The 18,763-nt window shown below is 36.1% G+C and overlaps 2 protein-coding genes across 8 annotated transcripts in view; both read left to right on the forward strand.

The window, feature by feature from the left end:
* The window catches only part of Ndae1 (Na[+]-driven anion exchanger 1), a 710,325-nt gene that overhangs the window by 55,676 nt on the left and 635,886 nt on the right, over positions 1-18,763 (forward strand). The window lies entirely within an intron of this gene.
* LOC138856039 (transposable element Tc3 transposase) lies at positions 2,800-3,294 on the forward strand. The gene is made up of 2 exons (XM_070106485.1): positions 2,800-2,940; positions 3,028-3,294. The coding sequence occupies exons 1-2, from the start codon at positions 2,800-2,802 to the stop codon at positions 3,292-3,294; spliced, it is 408 nt and encodes a 135-aa protein (XP_069962586.1).

Consider the following 18,763-nt stretch of genomic DNA (forward strand, 5'->3'; position numbering starts at 1 on the left):
AATATGCGACCAGACACGAATCAATAATTTGTCATCATGACAACGCTCGGCCACATGTCCAGTTCAAAACTATTTGGAAAACTGTGGGTGGGAAGTTCTACTTCACCCGCCTTATAGCCCAGACATAGCACCTTCCGATTACTACTTGTTCAGATCAATGCAGAATGCGCTCACCAGAGTACGCTTCACTTCAGAACAGGGTATCAGAAGTTGGCTCGATTCATTCTTGACCTCCAGGCCGGAGAAGTTCTTTGGGATGGGATCCACAAACAATTTTTTCACAATAAAATCTTAATTCTCGAAAAAAACCGCACGAATTAATGCATACACCCAATAGTAGAAATATGAACAACTTTCAATGTAGCTATCAATAATTGTTATTTAATATATATTTATTACTTTATTAAAGAATAACTTATTAGCTTAAATAAAGTTTACTTTTATTGTCTACAACTATTCATTCATCTTCAAATTACAATTACATCCTCCACATACTTAGGAGCGTTTTTTCAATATATGGCTAAGCGCTTAACTAGAACTTTATCGGTAACATGTTCAAAAATGGTTTTATTATTATAAAAATAACTTGCCGGTTTATTGTTTACTATTTTTTCTTAACTTTCCAATTAGATATACCCTCTTTGATTTTTTTTCTCGACGTTATTTTTTTAAACAAATGTACCTTTTGTTTTTCATAAATAGATTTCTATTCAAGTTAGTGCTATTGTTATTCAGTTTTTTTGCTGAAAAATATACTTTAGTCATTTATAAATTTCGGAGTTTGCAGCGTACAATTGTAACTTTGTTTCTCGCTTCTTTTACTAGCGCTGTAAGCTTTTTATACTCTCGCAACCTGTTGCTACAGAGTATAATAGTTTTGTTCACCTAACGGTTGTTTGTATCACCTACAACTAATCGAGTTAGATATAGGGTTTTATATATTATATATAAATGATCATGATGAAAAGACGAGTTGAAATCCGCTTGACTGTCTGTCCGTGCAAGCTCTAACTTGAGTAAAAATTGAGATATCTTTATGAAACTTGGTAGACATGTTTCTTGGTACCGTGAGACGGTTGGTACTGCACATGGGTGTAATTGGACCACTGCCACGCCCACAAAACTTAATCAAAAACAAATAAATTGCCATAACTAAGCTCCGCAATAAGATACAAGACTGTTATTTGGTACCAAGGATCACATTAGGGAGGGGCATCTGCAGTTAAAATTTTTTTTTAAGCGGGCGTGGTCCCCTCCCCCCCCCCTGATAGGTTTAATGTGCATATCTCCTAAATAGCTAATGTATAATAACCGAGTTCACTGGAAGTAAATGTTTTTAGAACCTCTACCTACAGTGTGAAAATAGTTGAAATCAGGTGGCAACTCCGCCCACTCCCCATATAACGGTACTGTTAAAAACTACTAAAAGCGCGATAAATCAAGCATGAATGAGATGACTTTATAGGAACCGCATCATCCCACTTTTAGGTGCAAACCCATATCTTGAGATCTGCTTAACCGATTATGTTATAGTGCGAAAATGGGCGAAATTAGACTACAACCACGCGTATTTCCCACCATTTTCAATTCCATCTGATTCTTTCACTTTTTCACTATGCATATCAAGCAACAATGATTATATCGGGGTAAAACTATGCGTGAATAATACGTTTAAAGTATGCCACCTTGTGACCAAAAATTGTCTAAATCGAACCAAAACTGTTCAAGCCCCTAAGTAGTAAATATGTGGACCCCAGTGCCTATAGTTGACCTTCTACCGAAAATATCAGTCAATCCACAAAGAAACTCAAACGAGTATACCATTTGACTTTGCGAGAGTATAAAACGTTCGGTTACATCCGAACTTAGCCCTTCCTTACTTGTTTTCCTTTACTGTAATGTGCGAAGTAACGGGATGCGGTATCAAACCTGCTTCGCAGCGATCAAGTGGATGTTTTTAAAGGCCGGAGTTTTTAATGGCCCATTCTTAATTTTACATTGTCGTGGCTGAAGATCCTAATGTACATTTTCAATAAGCAAACTGAATGAAAATGACTTGATTTGATTGAATTAAAATATACCTACATACATAACTACCAGCATCAGCAGTGGTCCTTTTGCAGTTTTGTTGTTGTTTCGTACTTATCCTGATAAGCGATATTTCCCAATAAAAAGATCTTTAGATTATATATACGTAGCGGACAATGAAATCCGGTCAACCGCTCGGTTTGTATTTGAAGCGCGATTGTACCCGACTAGTGTATTTTAATGCCGAAAGGGTTATTATTTCATATTAATGTGTTCTGTACACGTTTAATCTAATTTCATTTTCATTTCATTGGTTTTTGTGCTCGTGCTTCGTTAAAGCTTAAATATGCCGAATTTAAAATAAATGTCTGAAATGCAAAAGAGTAATATTTTGATTTTGCGGGAAGAAAATCTGACTATTCGGGAAATTAGTTATAGAGTTGACTTCAGGAAGTCCTCCATCGGAGAGTTTAAAAAAATTTCGAAAGAAACAGGTCTCTTAAGAGAAAAACTGGCTCTGGAGCAAAGAAGAACACAACCTCAAGGGAAGATCGGGTGATAGGACGTATCAGCTTGAGGGATCGATTCAAAACAGTTAAGGACATTAAAGTGGAGTTATTGAAAGATGTCGGTACTTTTAACCTCAAAATGCGTCAAAACCATTTACGATGGGCAAAAGGACATCAAAAATGGCTTCATCTTGATTAGCGAAATGTCCTATGGTCTGGGGCTGCTTTTCTTACAATTTTCTTGGGCAACTAGCCCTATTACATGGAACCGTTAACGGGACTCGTTAACGGGTATCAGGAGATACTTGAGACTAATTTAATACCCTCAATAGAGAACCACTTTTCAAGAGCGGATGTCCCTATTTTTCAGGATGACACTGCGCCCTGCCATCGTGCTAAAATGGTAAGTATACATTTTTTGGTACAACTAGAGTTCATTGCTATAATTTTAATTACAAATTTTACACTTGTTCTTTCTTATTTCTTTCAGGTGAAGGATTATTTATCGAAAATCGGGGTCTCGTCTTTGGAGTGGCCAGGTAACAGTCCGGATCTCAACCCCATTGAGAACCTTTGGTTTGTAATGATGGCTCAGGTCGCACAGAAGAGACCAAAAACTTTAGCGGAATTGGACAGAATTCTCGAAGAAGTGTGGTATAACGGTATCGCAGCGGGAACGTTAAAAAATCTTATTAATTCAATGCACGAGCGTGTAAAAGCCATTACTAAAAGCGGAGGAGGTTCGACAAAATACTAATGAGATTGTTTTTTTTATCGATTAATGTTTAATTTAACTATCCGGATTTCACTGTCCGCTACTGTATATATATTATTAAAAGTTAAACTGCATATAAGTATGTAGTTGTTTTAGTTACAGCATTACAAACCATTTTATCTAAGATACATAAATATATAACAGGTAAGATTGAAATAAATACATGATATAGAACAACTACGAAAACCAATAATAATATTGTTTATTTCATTATGAGAATAGTATTAAACATAAGTGAAAAATAATAAAAATTGTTAAAAATCTTCAAAATTTGATGAACAACTTATTTTTAATAAATTCCAATATATATTCAAAGCATAAAAATAAGTACCTGTTTAAATGAGATAAGCCGCATCTACACACTCTACTCGGGAAAAACTGGCGCACCTAAAGAACCCTTCACAATACACCAAACTCATACATCACCACACGGAACAACACAACATCGCGCCTGTACACCACCTCAGCAAAAAAAAAGGATGGCCTCCGCAGCAGATCCGACACATTCGGGTATAGACGTCAATTAAAAAGGTTCCGCACGCGTCGACAGCGATTCAACGCATTCGACCCGATACCGTTCCTGCGCATTTCGCATTTCGTATGTCAGCATTCTTTTCGCAGTTTGATCACTCAGCTTACTTCGGACATGCAGGTACATGCAGGACATGTGTTTGGTATGTCGGGGCCTATTCTGGATAAGTAGGAGTTTAACCTGCTACAATATCCAGAACGAAGTTGCGCGAGGGTCACTCTGGTTTCGCGGGGCAACTCGAGCTCTACGTCTGCTATAGGTGGTGGTTTGACTCGTAGTACGCCATTCACTGAGAGGGAGTCGCTGAAGGTGTTAATGGTTCCACTGTGAATGGCGGTCAGTGCTTGTCTGTAGTTCGTTGCGTCCGAAGTCCGGTCGACGTACTGTCTGATGTCGGCGACGTAATCAAGGAATGACCTCTTGATGTTCCTAGGAGGCGGCTCCGTTTCAAGTAGGCGACTGCAGGGGTGATTTCTGCGAAAACACCCCAGCAGAAACTGCTTGGAGAGGAGCTCTTATGTTCCTTAACCGGAAGCATAAGGGCCTCACTATGTAGGTGTTCAATTGGGGACATCAAGAGGCATCCTGTGATAGTCCGGAGTGCAGTGTTCTGACAGGTCTGAAGCTTCTTCTTCTGCGTGTCACTACATCCAGGCGTCCAAATTAGAGATGCGTAGTTTAGGACCGGCCGGCCGATTGCCTTGTAAGTTGCCATCAACGTTTCTTTGTTTTTTCCCCAAGAGCAGCCGGCAAGCGACTTGAGGATTTTGTTGCGGCTCTGTACTTTGGCAATTATCGCGGTCGTGTGAGGAGTGAAGGATCACAGACTGTCCAATGTGACGCCTAAAATTTTAGGGTTATTTACTGTCGGAATTTTCGTGTCATCGACTGAAATGTTCAGGTCCAGTCTGTACTCCTTCGTCCAATTTGTGAAGATGGTCGCTGTGGATTTAGTGGGAGAGAGTGTAAGCCTCCTTGCAGAGAAGAAGCGAGAAAGATCAGAGAGGTAGCTGTTTACTTTTGAGCAGATGCCATCGATTTCATTGCCCGACGTCAATATCGTGCAGTCATCAGCGTACGAGGTCACTGAAATTCCCGCTGGTGACTGGGGGAGTTTTGAAATATAGAAATTAAACAGTAGTGGGGAGAGGACACCGCCTTGCGGAACTCCCTGTCTTATTTTCCTAAGTTTGGAGTTTTGACTTCGAAACAGTACGGATGAGTACCATAGTCCACCGCTTCAGCCATGGAGGGAGCGTTGATTGTTCTAGGTCCTCAAGTAGCGTTGTGTGATTGACTGTGTCAAAAGCTTTTGACAAGTCTAACGCTACGAGGATCGTCCTCTCGCATGGTGGCTTCTGGTTCAGGCCGTGAACTATCTGAGCGTTTATGACACTAAGTGCTGTGGTGGTGCTGTGCACTTTTCGGAAGCCATGCTGATGGTCTGCTAGATTCAGGTGGTGAGTGAATGACGGGAGTAACAAGGCCTCAAGTGTCTTCACTACTGGGGAAAGGAGAGTTATCGGGCGATAAGACTCCCCTTTGTTGGCGGGTTTCCCAGGTTTCAGTAGTGGGACCACTCTTCCGACTTTCCACACATCGGGTTATTGAAGAGTGGACATCGACAAGTTGAGGACCTTGGTGAGATAGTTTACTCTCGTTGAGCGTAGATGTTTTAGCATCAGCATGCTTATTCCGTCAGGGCCGATGGATTTAGACGACTTCGCCTTTTTGATGACACTCTGAACCTCCCCATCGGTGAAAGTATGTGGTGCGCAGTCTTTTGGCATTTTGCGCAGCCGTCGGGTGAACACATCGTTTGGCCTTGTCGGTCGAAGGGTGCAGTGTAAACTGCCGGCTGAAATAGATCGCACACTTCTTCGGGTCTGAGGAGGCATGGCAATCGAATTGAATTTCAACCCGATCGTCATGTCTCCTCGGATTATACAAGGCCTTGACAGTATTCCAAAGCTTACTCACACCGGGGGAGAGATTACAGGACTTCAGGTGCTCCAACCATTTTGTCCGCTTATGTTGGTTTACCATTTGCCGAATCTCCAAATTGAGATCCCTTATTCGGGGATCACAGGGATCAGCATGGCGTAATGTGTCGCGTTCGTTTGCTAATACAGCCGCTTCGGCTAGGAAATTTGGACGGAGTTCCGCAATTCTACCAGCCGGTATAAAGCGAGCGGTAGCAGCAGCGATCACCTTGCGGAATTGACGCTCGCCAACGATGACGTCCATAGGAATGGGTAGTGCATTGAAGGTACTCTCAGTAAATTCTGTGAAGCCGACCCAGTAAGCTTTGTTAAAGTTAATGAAAGTGCGGTTGTCCACACATATAAAGTCGGGAGGTTTCTCGATCCAGATAATTATGGGCAGATGGTCTGACCGCTAGCGATGGTAATATCGGGCGGGCTATTACAGGTACAGGTCAATCTGTTCCGCCAGCTCCATCCCCCTACGAAGTTACACAGGTCGTACCCCACAGTTAAATACCATACATCCAAATCGGCTTTATTACCACTAAGTAAAACAAAACTTTGTTGTCAAGGTTAGGCTTAGAGTTTTTATTTAAAAACCTTTTTAAATATGCTGCACTTATTTCCATGCTAGTTATTTTACTGGATACAAACTGGATAAGTTACGTCATCTGCTTGTGGTACTAAGATGTTATTCATTTTAACCAGCTGACACGTTTTTGGTTTTAGTGAAAATGTAACCTTCATACACTTTTGTTCATTTACATTTATTTGTTAGTTGGCTAGCCATTTTTTCACCAAAGCTAAATGCTTCTCCGAGTTTATTCATCGTGATGATCTGGACGTTTTCCATTCATTTGTATAATATCCGCAATTAAAAATTGCATTAAAAAGTACGAAGAACATTTTAAAATTTTGAACATTTGAAAATTAATTTCAAAAGTTGATTTCTTTATAGACAATAGCGATTTGATAGCAGTGTCGGGCAAAGTTGGCAGATGAAAGTCGTTTTGAACAAGTTGAAATACTTTCTCTACGTGGTTAGCAAAGCAAGCTGCTGTTTCCTCATTACTTCTAGCCCAATTACCACTTACGTTTTTTTTTATATAACTTTCAGTGCTGTACTCATCCGCGCACTTCAGCGATTTTCTTGGTTTACGTACTGCGTTCTAAAATTGCAGCTGAGTAAAAGGAGAACGCTTTGCTTGCCAATCACTTCTACCTTGCCCTTTTTCATTTACAAGCTTTACGATTCTTCTGAAAACAGCCGGCTTGTTAGTTTCGTTTGGTGTTCATTAGATAGCTGCTTTAGTTATTATCTCATTAAATTCGCTTATGCTTTGGTCAATATCTCTTTCTGATCTTCTTCTCTTTATTCTGTAATCAATGTTAATGTGGTTATATATTTTTTATATTTTAACCAACTTGTTTTATGGGATGTTAAACCCACCCTATATAGCCGTCAGATTTAAGTCACTGCCGCAATTTTTCAAACGTATTGTTGTTGCTTGTAACTGTGCTGTAGCATGAGATTCTAAAGCATAGTGGTTTAATCTATAATATATAATTTAAATTTTATTTATATAAACTAATACGAGTATATACTACATAAAAGTAATATAAATATATTTAAAGTAATACATAGAACTTGTTTCGTTAGTTGAAAGGGGAGCCGCGGGAGCACCACACGGTAGGCGCCCGATATTAGCCCATCATTTGGCTCATTGTGCTTCCAAGCGAAATCTAATTAAGCTTTATCCAGAAACTCAGTATATTTGATATAACACATGATGTTTTGTTTTATTTTCCCCATCGACTTGTCTATTGCTTAAAATAAGACATAGGATGCCTGCAGCGTGGACGCTGGAAGTCGAGCCGAGCGCAAAACTGTCGAATGTGAGAAATAAGCTTCAAAACTGTACATTTTCGTACGAAATCTTACAGACAGCTCAGAGTCAAGCTGATAAATTCGAGCAAACAGTTTTGAAACGTTGCTGAAATAACGCATATATTATGTATTCAAAAACTTTTGCAGATAACGTTTTTAATCTTTATATAAATGGTGAAATTCATTCAGCCAAGTTCATCCCTTTTTGTATTGATGGATGTTTTCCATATTTTTTTATAGTTAGTACAGAGCTGGATGCAAAATATTCTATTACTGAGGAATCTAAAGAAAACTTCTCTTCTCGCTTGCATAAGCACAAATAAAATTATCAGAATAGAAAGTGTACATGTGCACGCGTAATAGTAAATACGCGTGGAATTCTGTGCTGAATTTCGCATCCACCATGTTACCTAAAATCGATCAGTGCTGATCGATATCAGTTTTGCGCTCGGTTTACTTCCCTACAGGGCCACCAGAAGCAGTGGGTTGATTACCATTCTTCTTTGTCTGCTAAAAGAGAGAAGTGGTACTGTTTTTTTGCATCCTACATACAGATTGGTTGAAAAGTGAGTAGTGCTTACCAAAAAATATCACTGGCTCCAATTTCTTTTTTTTTAAGTTGGTACATCTATCGTGAGTAAACATGGAAATTAACATGTCATTCTGTCAATTAATTCTTTGGTTACAAGCCATTTGAAGTTGACGTGTAAGAGTATGTTTTTAATATTTTATGGTGGTCGATCTGGGCTTGAAGACGATCCACGGTTGAAGTCGCAACGATCAGCAAAGAAGTTTATGGCATACGTTTTTTGGGATGCACAATGAATTTTTTTGACTGATTATGCAGAGAGGTAAATCAATCAACTCTGAAAATTATTGCAGCCTTTTAGATCAGCTGGATGAAAAAATTCGTGAGAAAAGACCTGGTTTGCAGCACAAAAAAATACTTTTTCATCAAAACAATGCACCTGCTCTCAAAGGTGTTTTAACAATGACAAAATTCAACGAATTAAAGAACGAATTGCTTGAGCGTCCACCAATATTTATTAGAGTTGGTCCCAGTGAGCGTCTACCTTTTTAGAAACCTAAAAGCTCTTTTCGTCGAATGAAGAAGCTATTACAGCCGTAGACGGGTATTTTGCAAAACTTCCGGAAAGTCATTACAGGCATATCATAAAATTATTGGAGGATCATTGGAATATATGTATAGAAATTAAGGGAGATTATATTGAATAAAAAAATATATATCGTACCAAACACATTGACTCCGTTGATAGCAATGCCACCACTCCTAAAGAAGGTGTGGGTCTTTAGAAGCAACCTCGTCTTCATGTACAAAGCACAGCTTGGGATTCCGTAGTTCTGTCTATATACTCACTTGTGATTTTCGTCTTACCAGTCCCTGAAACTGCTGGTCCATGACTGTCCCGCACAGTCGGTCTTTTGCAAAATGGCGTGATTGTTCGCTCTCTTTATCTCATTGAGTATTTAGTTAACGCGGGTGTTCGGAGTTGGATAGTTTGTCAGTCTTAAAGATAGTCTAAATGGTGGGAAACGAACTTTTTATTTCGTCTAAAAGCAGAATTGGGGCTTCAGATTCCGTTCCCCTGCAACAGACGAAGATATGGAATGATTACCACTTACGTTGCCAACTTCGCTCATGGAAACTTGCTTATTTTTAATACTTTTTTGGGAATTTTTTATTTGGAAAAAATAAAATTCAATCAGTGTAAAAAAAAAATTAGTTTTGTCTTTTTTTTAATTTGTTGTTTCGTAGCACTGAAGTGAGCGTCTCGAAGACATCTGGAATAGAAAAATCAAAAAGATTATTGTTCTGTGAGCTTGTTATTCGGGTTGGAATTTGGATTAAACATCGTCGTTGAAAAATAAACCAAAATGGTTGACTTCGACTGTAAAGTAGAAAATTAACGATCAAAAAAAGATCCTAGTTAATGCGGGAGCTATTATCATCCGGGCCGACGGTAAGAACGTTGTTTCGAGAAAAAGTTGCAACAAGAGATTAAATATATTTCAAAGAATTATATTTATTATTAGAGACAATTCACATTATACACCAATCGTCTATCCCTGGTGCGTATAATAAACCTTCAACTTCTTCATAGGCCTCCTTGTATATCACGTAACCGTAAGCCGCAACTTACCGGCGCAACTTGGAGTTAGCACGCAGTCATTACAATGGATAATTCATAATGATTTAAACCTGTTTCCGTACAAAGTTCAAATAACAAGTCGGTTAAACCTCTAGATTTGCCTATTCACCTAGAATTTTGCTAAAAAATGATTGAAATGGCCGAAGAAGACAGATTTGCATTTTCGAGATCTTGATTGAATGAAATTGTCTCTTTATGTCTGATGAGGACCATTTCGATCTAAACGGAAGCGTAAACAATTAAAATTGACATATGTGAAGTGAATAAAATCCTGAAATAGTTCGCGAAACGGAACTTCACCCAGAACTAGTCATCGTGTGGCGCGAAGTTTCATCAAGGTGTATTGTAGGCTATACTTCTTTGAAGAAAACGGTGTAACAGTAATTGTCAATTGGCACCGTTACTTAAAGATGTTGAATGAGTTTTTTTATATAAGACTAAATTTGCTAATATTAAGTCCTTCAGGTTGCTTCTCACATATTTAGAACTTTAACGCGGCCACCCACCTTGTCACGGTTATGTTGAAAACTAAAAGTGCAATAACTCATTGAGAAAATATTTTCATCAGAAGCATTAAATTTCCTGAGTGAGACAGTACGCAAGAGCTGCATAGGAGGAAATAGGTTTAGGAGAAAAAAATAACGAAATTTTCCATCGTATTCTTTCACTTTACTGTATTCAATTCAAGCATATCGGGATAAAACTTTGCAAAAAATACTGCCTTTGAGGCATTACATCTCAAGTCTAAACAAAGCCAAAATAGGACAATAACTTCTCAAGCCCCAGATACCGAATATGGGCTTTTTACCAAAAATATCGGTCAATGAAATTTAGAGAGAATCTTTTTCTGATAGTAATGTATCCTTGTGTCAAAAATTAATAAAATACTTCCCCTAGTATGAGACTAGCATATTCTACCCGTTTACTATATTACGGCATATATCGGTCAAGATGCGAATTATCTCAATAGTATTGGGAGAGCGTGACTTTGTAATAACATTGTATCCTTGTTCCTAATGAAAAATTAGCCATGGCATGAGTGTCGTAGAAGACGAAGGTATTCCTATATTTCTATCATTTTATACTTATTGTCAAGTGTACTATTTAACTGGTTGTAGATGTATACCTAAAGAACTCGCACCGGGTGCCACGCGCTGCTTTGCGATATAGTTTCTGAGCAGACTTTCACTCTATGGTTGGGTCAGATATACTATGAAAGCTTTTCAATGACCAATTTTTCTGTCGTCTTTAGGCGACCGGGTACCCACGAACTTTAAAATATTGTTTGTTGTTGTTACTAAATATAAGCACTTGTGGACTATTTTTGAACAAAAAATAAATAAATAAAGGTAAAGTGATATATGAAATTTTCGCATTATTATAAAGAGCTTCTTCTGAATTTCAAGATTTCTTACATATTGACCGATAGAAGCCAACCAAAAATTGCTAAAGGAAGTATTGATCCGATTTTACCCATATTTGGCACAGGGGCATGGCTGCCTTAGCAAAACTATTCTCCCAAAATTTCAAAACTTGATTTCACAGATTGACTGATATATTCGGTAAATATCAGCCATAGGCACCGGGGTCCACATATGTATTTGGTGTGTGAAAAGTCTCAACGTCAATGTAAGTCCGTTACTATGCCAGAAATTCATTCGTTCTTCGGTGCCAGCGCAAATACCTCAAATACTGATCACCATTTTGATATGTGGTGTTCCAATTCTTAGCCACTGTGTCGTGCGACAATAGAAATAGATTCCATAATATGATACGTTTTTTAAGATTCGATGACAGCAATACTAGAACTCAACGGAAAAATGAAGATAAAACAGCACCAATTCTTGATATGTGGACAATGCAAAATTCAAATCTAACCCAGATGCACAAACCTACTGAAAACTTGCCAATCGATGAACACCCTTGTCCTTACCGTGACCGCTAAGTATGGTATCAACATTTGGTAGATTTGTGATGCAGAAAATTCATATACTTTGAAAGATATTATATACCTGGAACAATGGTAAAAGAAATAATACTTGCGAAAAAAGTCATGGTGAAAGAGTGTCCATGTTTTCTTATGAACCTAAAAAACAAAGATGGCATTCTATTATCGACAATGCATCAGTTAGTGATGATACTAGACGGAAACCAGATATGATAAATTATTAAAATAAATATAAAACTGGCGTTGATACAATGGATCACATGATTCGAAGATACACAAGTCAACGACGATCTTCGAGAGAGCCAATGGCAATGTTCTTTAATATTCTAGACATTTCTTCACTGGCATCATATCTAATACATTATGAAAACTACAGAAAGTCGTAAATTCTTGGGTAAATTGAGTGAAGAACTGACACCGTCAATGATGGAGCAATGCACAGCGATTCGACATTTTACTACGAACATTGCCAGAGAGAGTATTTTGGACCATAAAGTAGGAACTTTGAACCTCGGTTCAGCGGTTTAACTAGATAAAACTGGAAGGAAAAAAATCACAGGATCTTTCCATATGTGTATTGCATTAATACTGCACAATGACGTAAATTTTATAATTATCATTATATAAAAAATAATGGATGGTTGAAATTTAAGCTAACTTTAATAATAACTATAATGAGAAAAAAAAAATTAATGCACTTACATTCAGCTAGCACTCGAGGCTAATAACAACGATCCGCGAGCTTAAGATGAAATATTTTTTTGTTTTATTGCTATTCATACTAATAAATCGTAGTGGGCACCCGGGTGCCCGGTTATTAACATAAGAGTTAAGGCCTACATCTGAATTTATAAGCGAGAATATTTACTTAGGCGTAGGAATGAAACTAAAATATCTACAATTGTTACTGGTTATGCCAGCAATATGATAAAAGTAGTAGGAAAGGAATAGTGGCGTTTGTACAAATTAACTAAAATTAATATGGAATACGTTTTGTTTCACTTTGTATTAGATTATTTTTACAAACCTCTTTAACTATTGAATAACATAGCTTAATTAAAACTGTTAAACTTCAAACTGATTTGGCACATTTTTCTTTACTTGTATCTTTTCCAAATTTGCATAGGTGAAATTTCGTAAACATATTCAAACAAACAAATGTAACTTAATTTGCTGTGTTATTGTTTTTAAAGCAATTCTTTGCTACTTTCAGTAAAAGTGATAATTTCGATGCATCGATCTTTTTATTCATTCATTATGAATAAAACATACCACAGAACTAACTAATTATAGATCTGATTTTTTTATTAATACTATTAATCATAGAGGATTACGGAGAGAGCTGAAGTCTGAGGTATACGATTGTTTAACGTGAGAACCTGGATTGGTATTTATTAGCACATACGATGAATTTCGATATTATTGAAAGGAGTTTAAATGTTAAATATTTCACTCCCATTAACTTATATAATACGCTTCGAAAGCTTTCTCAATGTCTAAATGAGTCCTGATAATGTATATATATGTGACCATATTTGTATCAGATTCGTAGTTGGGCTTATATTGACTTTTTTTCCAATGATGCCCTTTTAATCAACCTTAACCTTCTTTCTACAGTTATCATTAGCCTTTCTACAAGTATGTTTAATTAAATTAGCGGCAGCTCTGTCATCCAGAACGTTGTGGGACCTTTTTCCTATTTCTGGGGATAGAAATTAGATTAGACCAATACGGTAGTTTTGCAGAAAACCTTTCTGAAAAAAGCAAGGATCATCAGTCTGTTAAAAATATAGAAAGATCTCATAAACAAGCTTTAATGAGGTGGGACGTATAAACAAAGTTTTAATAAGGTGGGCCGTAGCGTGCACAGATTCCTTAATTGAGACTACAATTCAATGTTTGGCGTATTTTTGTACTATTGTGGAAATAGCCATGATATTTATTAGAAAGATAAAAAATTTATTGTAAATGATGATATGGATTTCTTGGACTGATATGATTTATGGACAAAATTCATTAATAAGGATATTTAAATCATGGCAACCATTGTAAAATTTGTATTATTTGCTCTTTCATTCGGTTATTTGTTTTAATAAAAGGGAATAGTATTGGTTGGGGTGGGAAAATTGTTGATAATGTTAGTGCAGGAGCTCTATTGTGTGCGAGTAATAATGAGATCATTGCGGGGGTTTGAGCATCACCGACTGATGCTATTATTTTTGTATTTCTTATATATGCTGTGGGGTAATTGATTTATTTTATTTCTTTTGCTTGTGTTTCATTATTATACTATCTTGCTTCAGAATATAGTTTTGTTTATCTAAGGGTCGCTTATATCATATTGGTCTATATACTCGTATGAAATATTTCAATGTTTTCATAAACATAACATTGTTTAGCGCTGAATACGAATTATATCGGTATAGATCGTGGTCTAAGCCCCTTATCCCTAATATAATATAACGATTTCCGTTTTATGTTTTCCTCATATACCCCATATATTAATATAATTTAGCTTTAAGTAAGTGAGACTAAGGGAGTCTACAACCAGCATATAATATAAGTTAATGAGATACCAAATATGATTATACTAGTAATTCTTTCGCAACATTTTTATGCTCTCGCAACATATTGCAACAGAGAATATAATAATTTGATTCACCTAACGGTTATTTGTATCACCTAAAACTAATTGACATAGATATTTATATTTACATAATTGATTAGGATGACGAAACGAGTTGGATTCCGAGCAACTGTGTGTCTGCCCGTCCGTCCGTCTTTCCGTCTGTATGCCCGTACAAGCGATAACTTGAGTAAAAATTAAGGTATCTTGACGGAACTTCGTACACGTGTTGCTTGTCACCCAACAGGTGTTGGTATTGCGAATGGGTGGAATCGGTACATTGCCTCACCCACAAAGTGCCGTTAATCGAAAACATAAAGTGCCATAACTAAGCACTAAATTAAGACACAAAACAGTGATTTGGTACAGGGAATCACGGTAGTGAGCGACACCTCTGGGTGTGGCCCCAAACCGTAAATGGCTTAATCCAAACCGCTACAGCTAACTCGACCTAACTTGTTTGAAAGAAACCCTTTTAGCACTTCTTCAGATGCTATGAAAATGGATAAAATCAAATTATAACCACTGCCATTACCCATATAATTGTTATGTTACTAAAAGTGCGATAATTCACGGAATAAATGCGCCATAAGTATTAAATTTCGAAATAATAATGGTAGGGAAGGGGCTTATGAGTTCGGGTGTAAAAATTGAGCAAAGAGCGTGGTTCCGCCCACCTTATGAAGAAATCCTGTATCTCATGAACTATTTGACTAAATTTGGTGTGTGAAATCAATTGACATCCCCTACTGTTCTTATTTAACTTTTTCTTTTCAATTCAATCCGGGTCTTTCACTTTACACTATACAAACCACACATCGATAAACTTGTCAGAATTCAAGGACCCACATACCAATATCTAGTATTAAAATATGGGGAGAATATTTTTCTGATGACATCATGCCCTTGTGCCAAAACTGGGTAAAATCGGGTCAATACTTCCCTCAGCTCTCATATATACAATATTTACATATTTTCGAACTGCCGATTGACTTTATATCGCATCTATCGGTCAATATGTGAGATATCTTAATGAAATTTAGAAACAATCTCTATTCAATAGTAGTGTATCCTCTTGCCTAGTCATAAATTAGGGCAATATTTTTGCTAGTCCCCAAATACCAATTTATTTTAGTACTTAGCGTGGTAAAGATTTAAAACATCCGCTTGAGTTTATACTGGATAAATTGGTCAATTTGTCATGTTTCTTAATGAAATTCAGAGAGCCTCTATTTCTGGTAATGATACCATATGATGTATTATTATAACTGGTTAAAACCGGATCAATATATTCCTTAGCCCCCATATACATTATATAAAAAAATATTTAAGAATTATATAGGAATTTCAAACTTCCGGTTGGCTTTATTGGTATTGACCGATAAATATTAATATGTAAGATATCTTAGCAAAATTTAGTGAAAGTATGATATTGGAGATACTTACTGAGAATGAGCGATATCCATCCACAAATTACCGCATCATCCGTATACTGCATACTTATAATGATTTTTATTAGAATAAAATAAATATTAAATTTAGCTCTGATTGAATTTATATATGAGCCATTTATTTTGAAAGTGATTTAAGTCCATTTTTAAAAAAGTTTAGTTAATGATACCAATCATCACAATCCTATACAACTTCTTTTTTATAAACATATTTTATCATTAAAATCACTATAGTTTGGGGTACTTGAAAATTTGTTAGTTAACGAAATGCAAAAAACTTTATTTTAAAACTGGTTTAAGTTCACTAAAAGAATAATTTTGATATGGAATATCTTCTGTTGCAAAATTCCCAAAAAATGCATTATCGTACAGTACAGCAATAAAATCACTACGAAGTAGTAACATTTATAACGGGAAAAAATTATGATTGGTGTTTCTTTGGTAATATGAAAGTGTTTTTAGTAAGCACTTTACAAAGAATATGTGGAAGTGGATACAGAGTTCAAAATACTTGATTTATTACCTTGTCTGGGAAGACCAAGGAACTTCAACAAAATAAAATTAACACCATTATACACAAGTGTACGTCCCATTTCAACTGCTAAGTATAAGGATATGTTGGAGTTACTAAGGTATATACCACCTATGCACCATAAATATTTTAACAACCTAACACATAATCTAAATTAGGACAAATAATATGGAAAAATCTTTAATATTAACCTTAATAAATGTAAGTTACTTTAATTTTTTAATAAATGAATTAATATTTACCTTTAAATGCATGTTTTTTCAATTACACAAATAAAAATATATTTATTTTAAAGTATTACGTTCATCTACATCAAACAGTAAAAATCAGTCGGTATACAGTTCTTTTGGATAATTTGTTCAATATTATTGTGAAACTAAAATATTTTGTTTGCTAATCAACCCCATATAATAATTATATTGGAATTAAATAAACGTAGTGGAGTAACTTAAAGTAAACAGATTAACTTATAATAATATTAAACAAAAAACACAAAGTGGACTTATTTCTTTTCACAAACAGACGTGTTTTTAAGTTTAGTCCTGCGTTTTTTGATACAAATATTTTTGAAACAATTCAAACGCAAACCCGTAAATATCTCGATGTAAGAAAAAATGGACTTAACCACTTTCAAAATAAACATATGAGCCGTTATTATATCAGATATATGTATCACATTAAGTACTATAGCTTACATCTTTTCGCAACATTTTTATACTCTAGCAACATGTTGCTTACAGCATAATAGTTCTGTTCACATAACGGTTGTTTGTTTCTCCTAATATAATCGAGATAGATATGGAGTTATGTACATATGACTGTATATCAGTCCGTCTGTGCAAGCGGTAATTGAGATATCTTGATGAAACTTGGTACAAATGTTGCTGGTATTGCGGATCGGCGGAATCGGGCGATTGCCACGCCCATAAAAAGCCATTAATCGAAAACATATAAAAGGACATAACTAAGCTCCACGAAAAGCTACAAAGCTGTTAATTAGTACAACGAATTGCATTAGCGAGGGACAACTTAAGTTAAAAAACTTTTTAAAAGATACTCTTCCGATTTCAACCAAATTTGATACATAATATTATATTAACATTCCTACATTACAGTACGAAAATGGGAGAAATCAGATAAAAACCATGCCTACTTTCCGTATAACACAATTTTAAATTCGATCTGATTCTTGACCAAATATTGTCCAAGTCGAATCAAAACTGTTCAAGCTCCCAGATACGGAATATATGGACGCCATTTCCTATTGCGAACTTTTTACTGAATATATCGATCGATATCCTGTCAGATATATTGTTGACATTCGAAAAGAATTTTCCTAATTCTCATCAAAAAAAAAGTTTTGTGATACATGAAAGCATTTTCTCGCCTTCGATCTTTCCAAATTGCGAGAATCCGTTGCATCCGCACCTAGCCCCTCCTTACTTGTTTTTTATGGTTGCTTTGTTACTTTTAAAGGAAGGAATATCTTCTGCATGCGCATAAAACATTTGCAAGAATTTTTTTTCAGTTGCTATTTGTATTTTTAGTTAAATTAGCAAATTAAGCGCACTTCTCTCTTATAGGAAGATTAAACTTTGTTTTTGGTATTTTTACTGCTTCACTCATGTAGAACATTTTGTGGAAGATACAGGAAATGATGATGATGATGATTTATTTCTTTTTTATAAATTTGGAACCTGTTTTGTCAGAATAGGAGTCATTACCTGAACAATTAATGTAAAAGAACCGAGTGCAAGGAGTAAGTTGGTAAGTCACAATCAGAGAATTTACTGCATCGTTTGTTTTATAATCCCAAAGTTGGCAGCTTTTGCAACTCATGGGGTTAGAATAGTATGGTATGTGTACCAAGTCACTTAATTTTATTCAGGTAGATGATACTTATCAAAAGTAAGGAAAACAAGTAAGGAAGGGCTAAGTTCGGATGTAACCGAACATTTTATACTCTCGCAAAGTCAAATGGTATACTCGTTTGAGATTTCTTTGTGGATTGACTGATATTTTCGGTAGAAAGTCAACTATAGGCACTGGGGTCCACATATTTAGTACTTAAGGGCTTGAACAGTTTTGGTTCGATTTAGACAATTTTTGGTCACAAAGTGGCATACTTTAAACGTATTATTCACGCAAAGTTTTACCCCGATATAATCATTGTTGCTTGATAGTGGAAAGTGAAAGAATCAAATGGAATTGAAAATGGTGTTATATTGGAATAGGTTGTAGTCCGATTTCGCCCATTTTCACACTATAACATAGACTAATTTTGAACGCGGTTCCTATAAAGTCATCTCATACCTATG

Source organism: Bactrocera oleae, chromosome 3 (assembly GCF_042242935.1).
Source record: "Bactrocera oleae isolate idBacOlea1 chromosome 3, idBacOlea1, whole genome shotgun sequence".
NCBI lineage: Eukaryota > Metazoa > Arthropoda > Insecta > Diptera > Tephritidae > Bactrocera > Bactrocera oleae.

Excerpts from the sequence above, each read along its gene's own strand:
- LOC138856039 (XM_070106485.1), top strand. The coding sequence starts at position 2,800 with ATGGAACCGTTAACGGGACTCGTTAACGGGTATCAGGAGATACTTGAG. Across the intron at positions 2,941-3,027 it reads CCTGCCATCGTGCTAAAATG|GTGAAGGATTATTTATCGAA; the intron begins GTAAGTATACAT and ends TATTTCTTTCAG.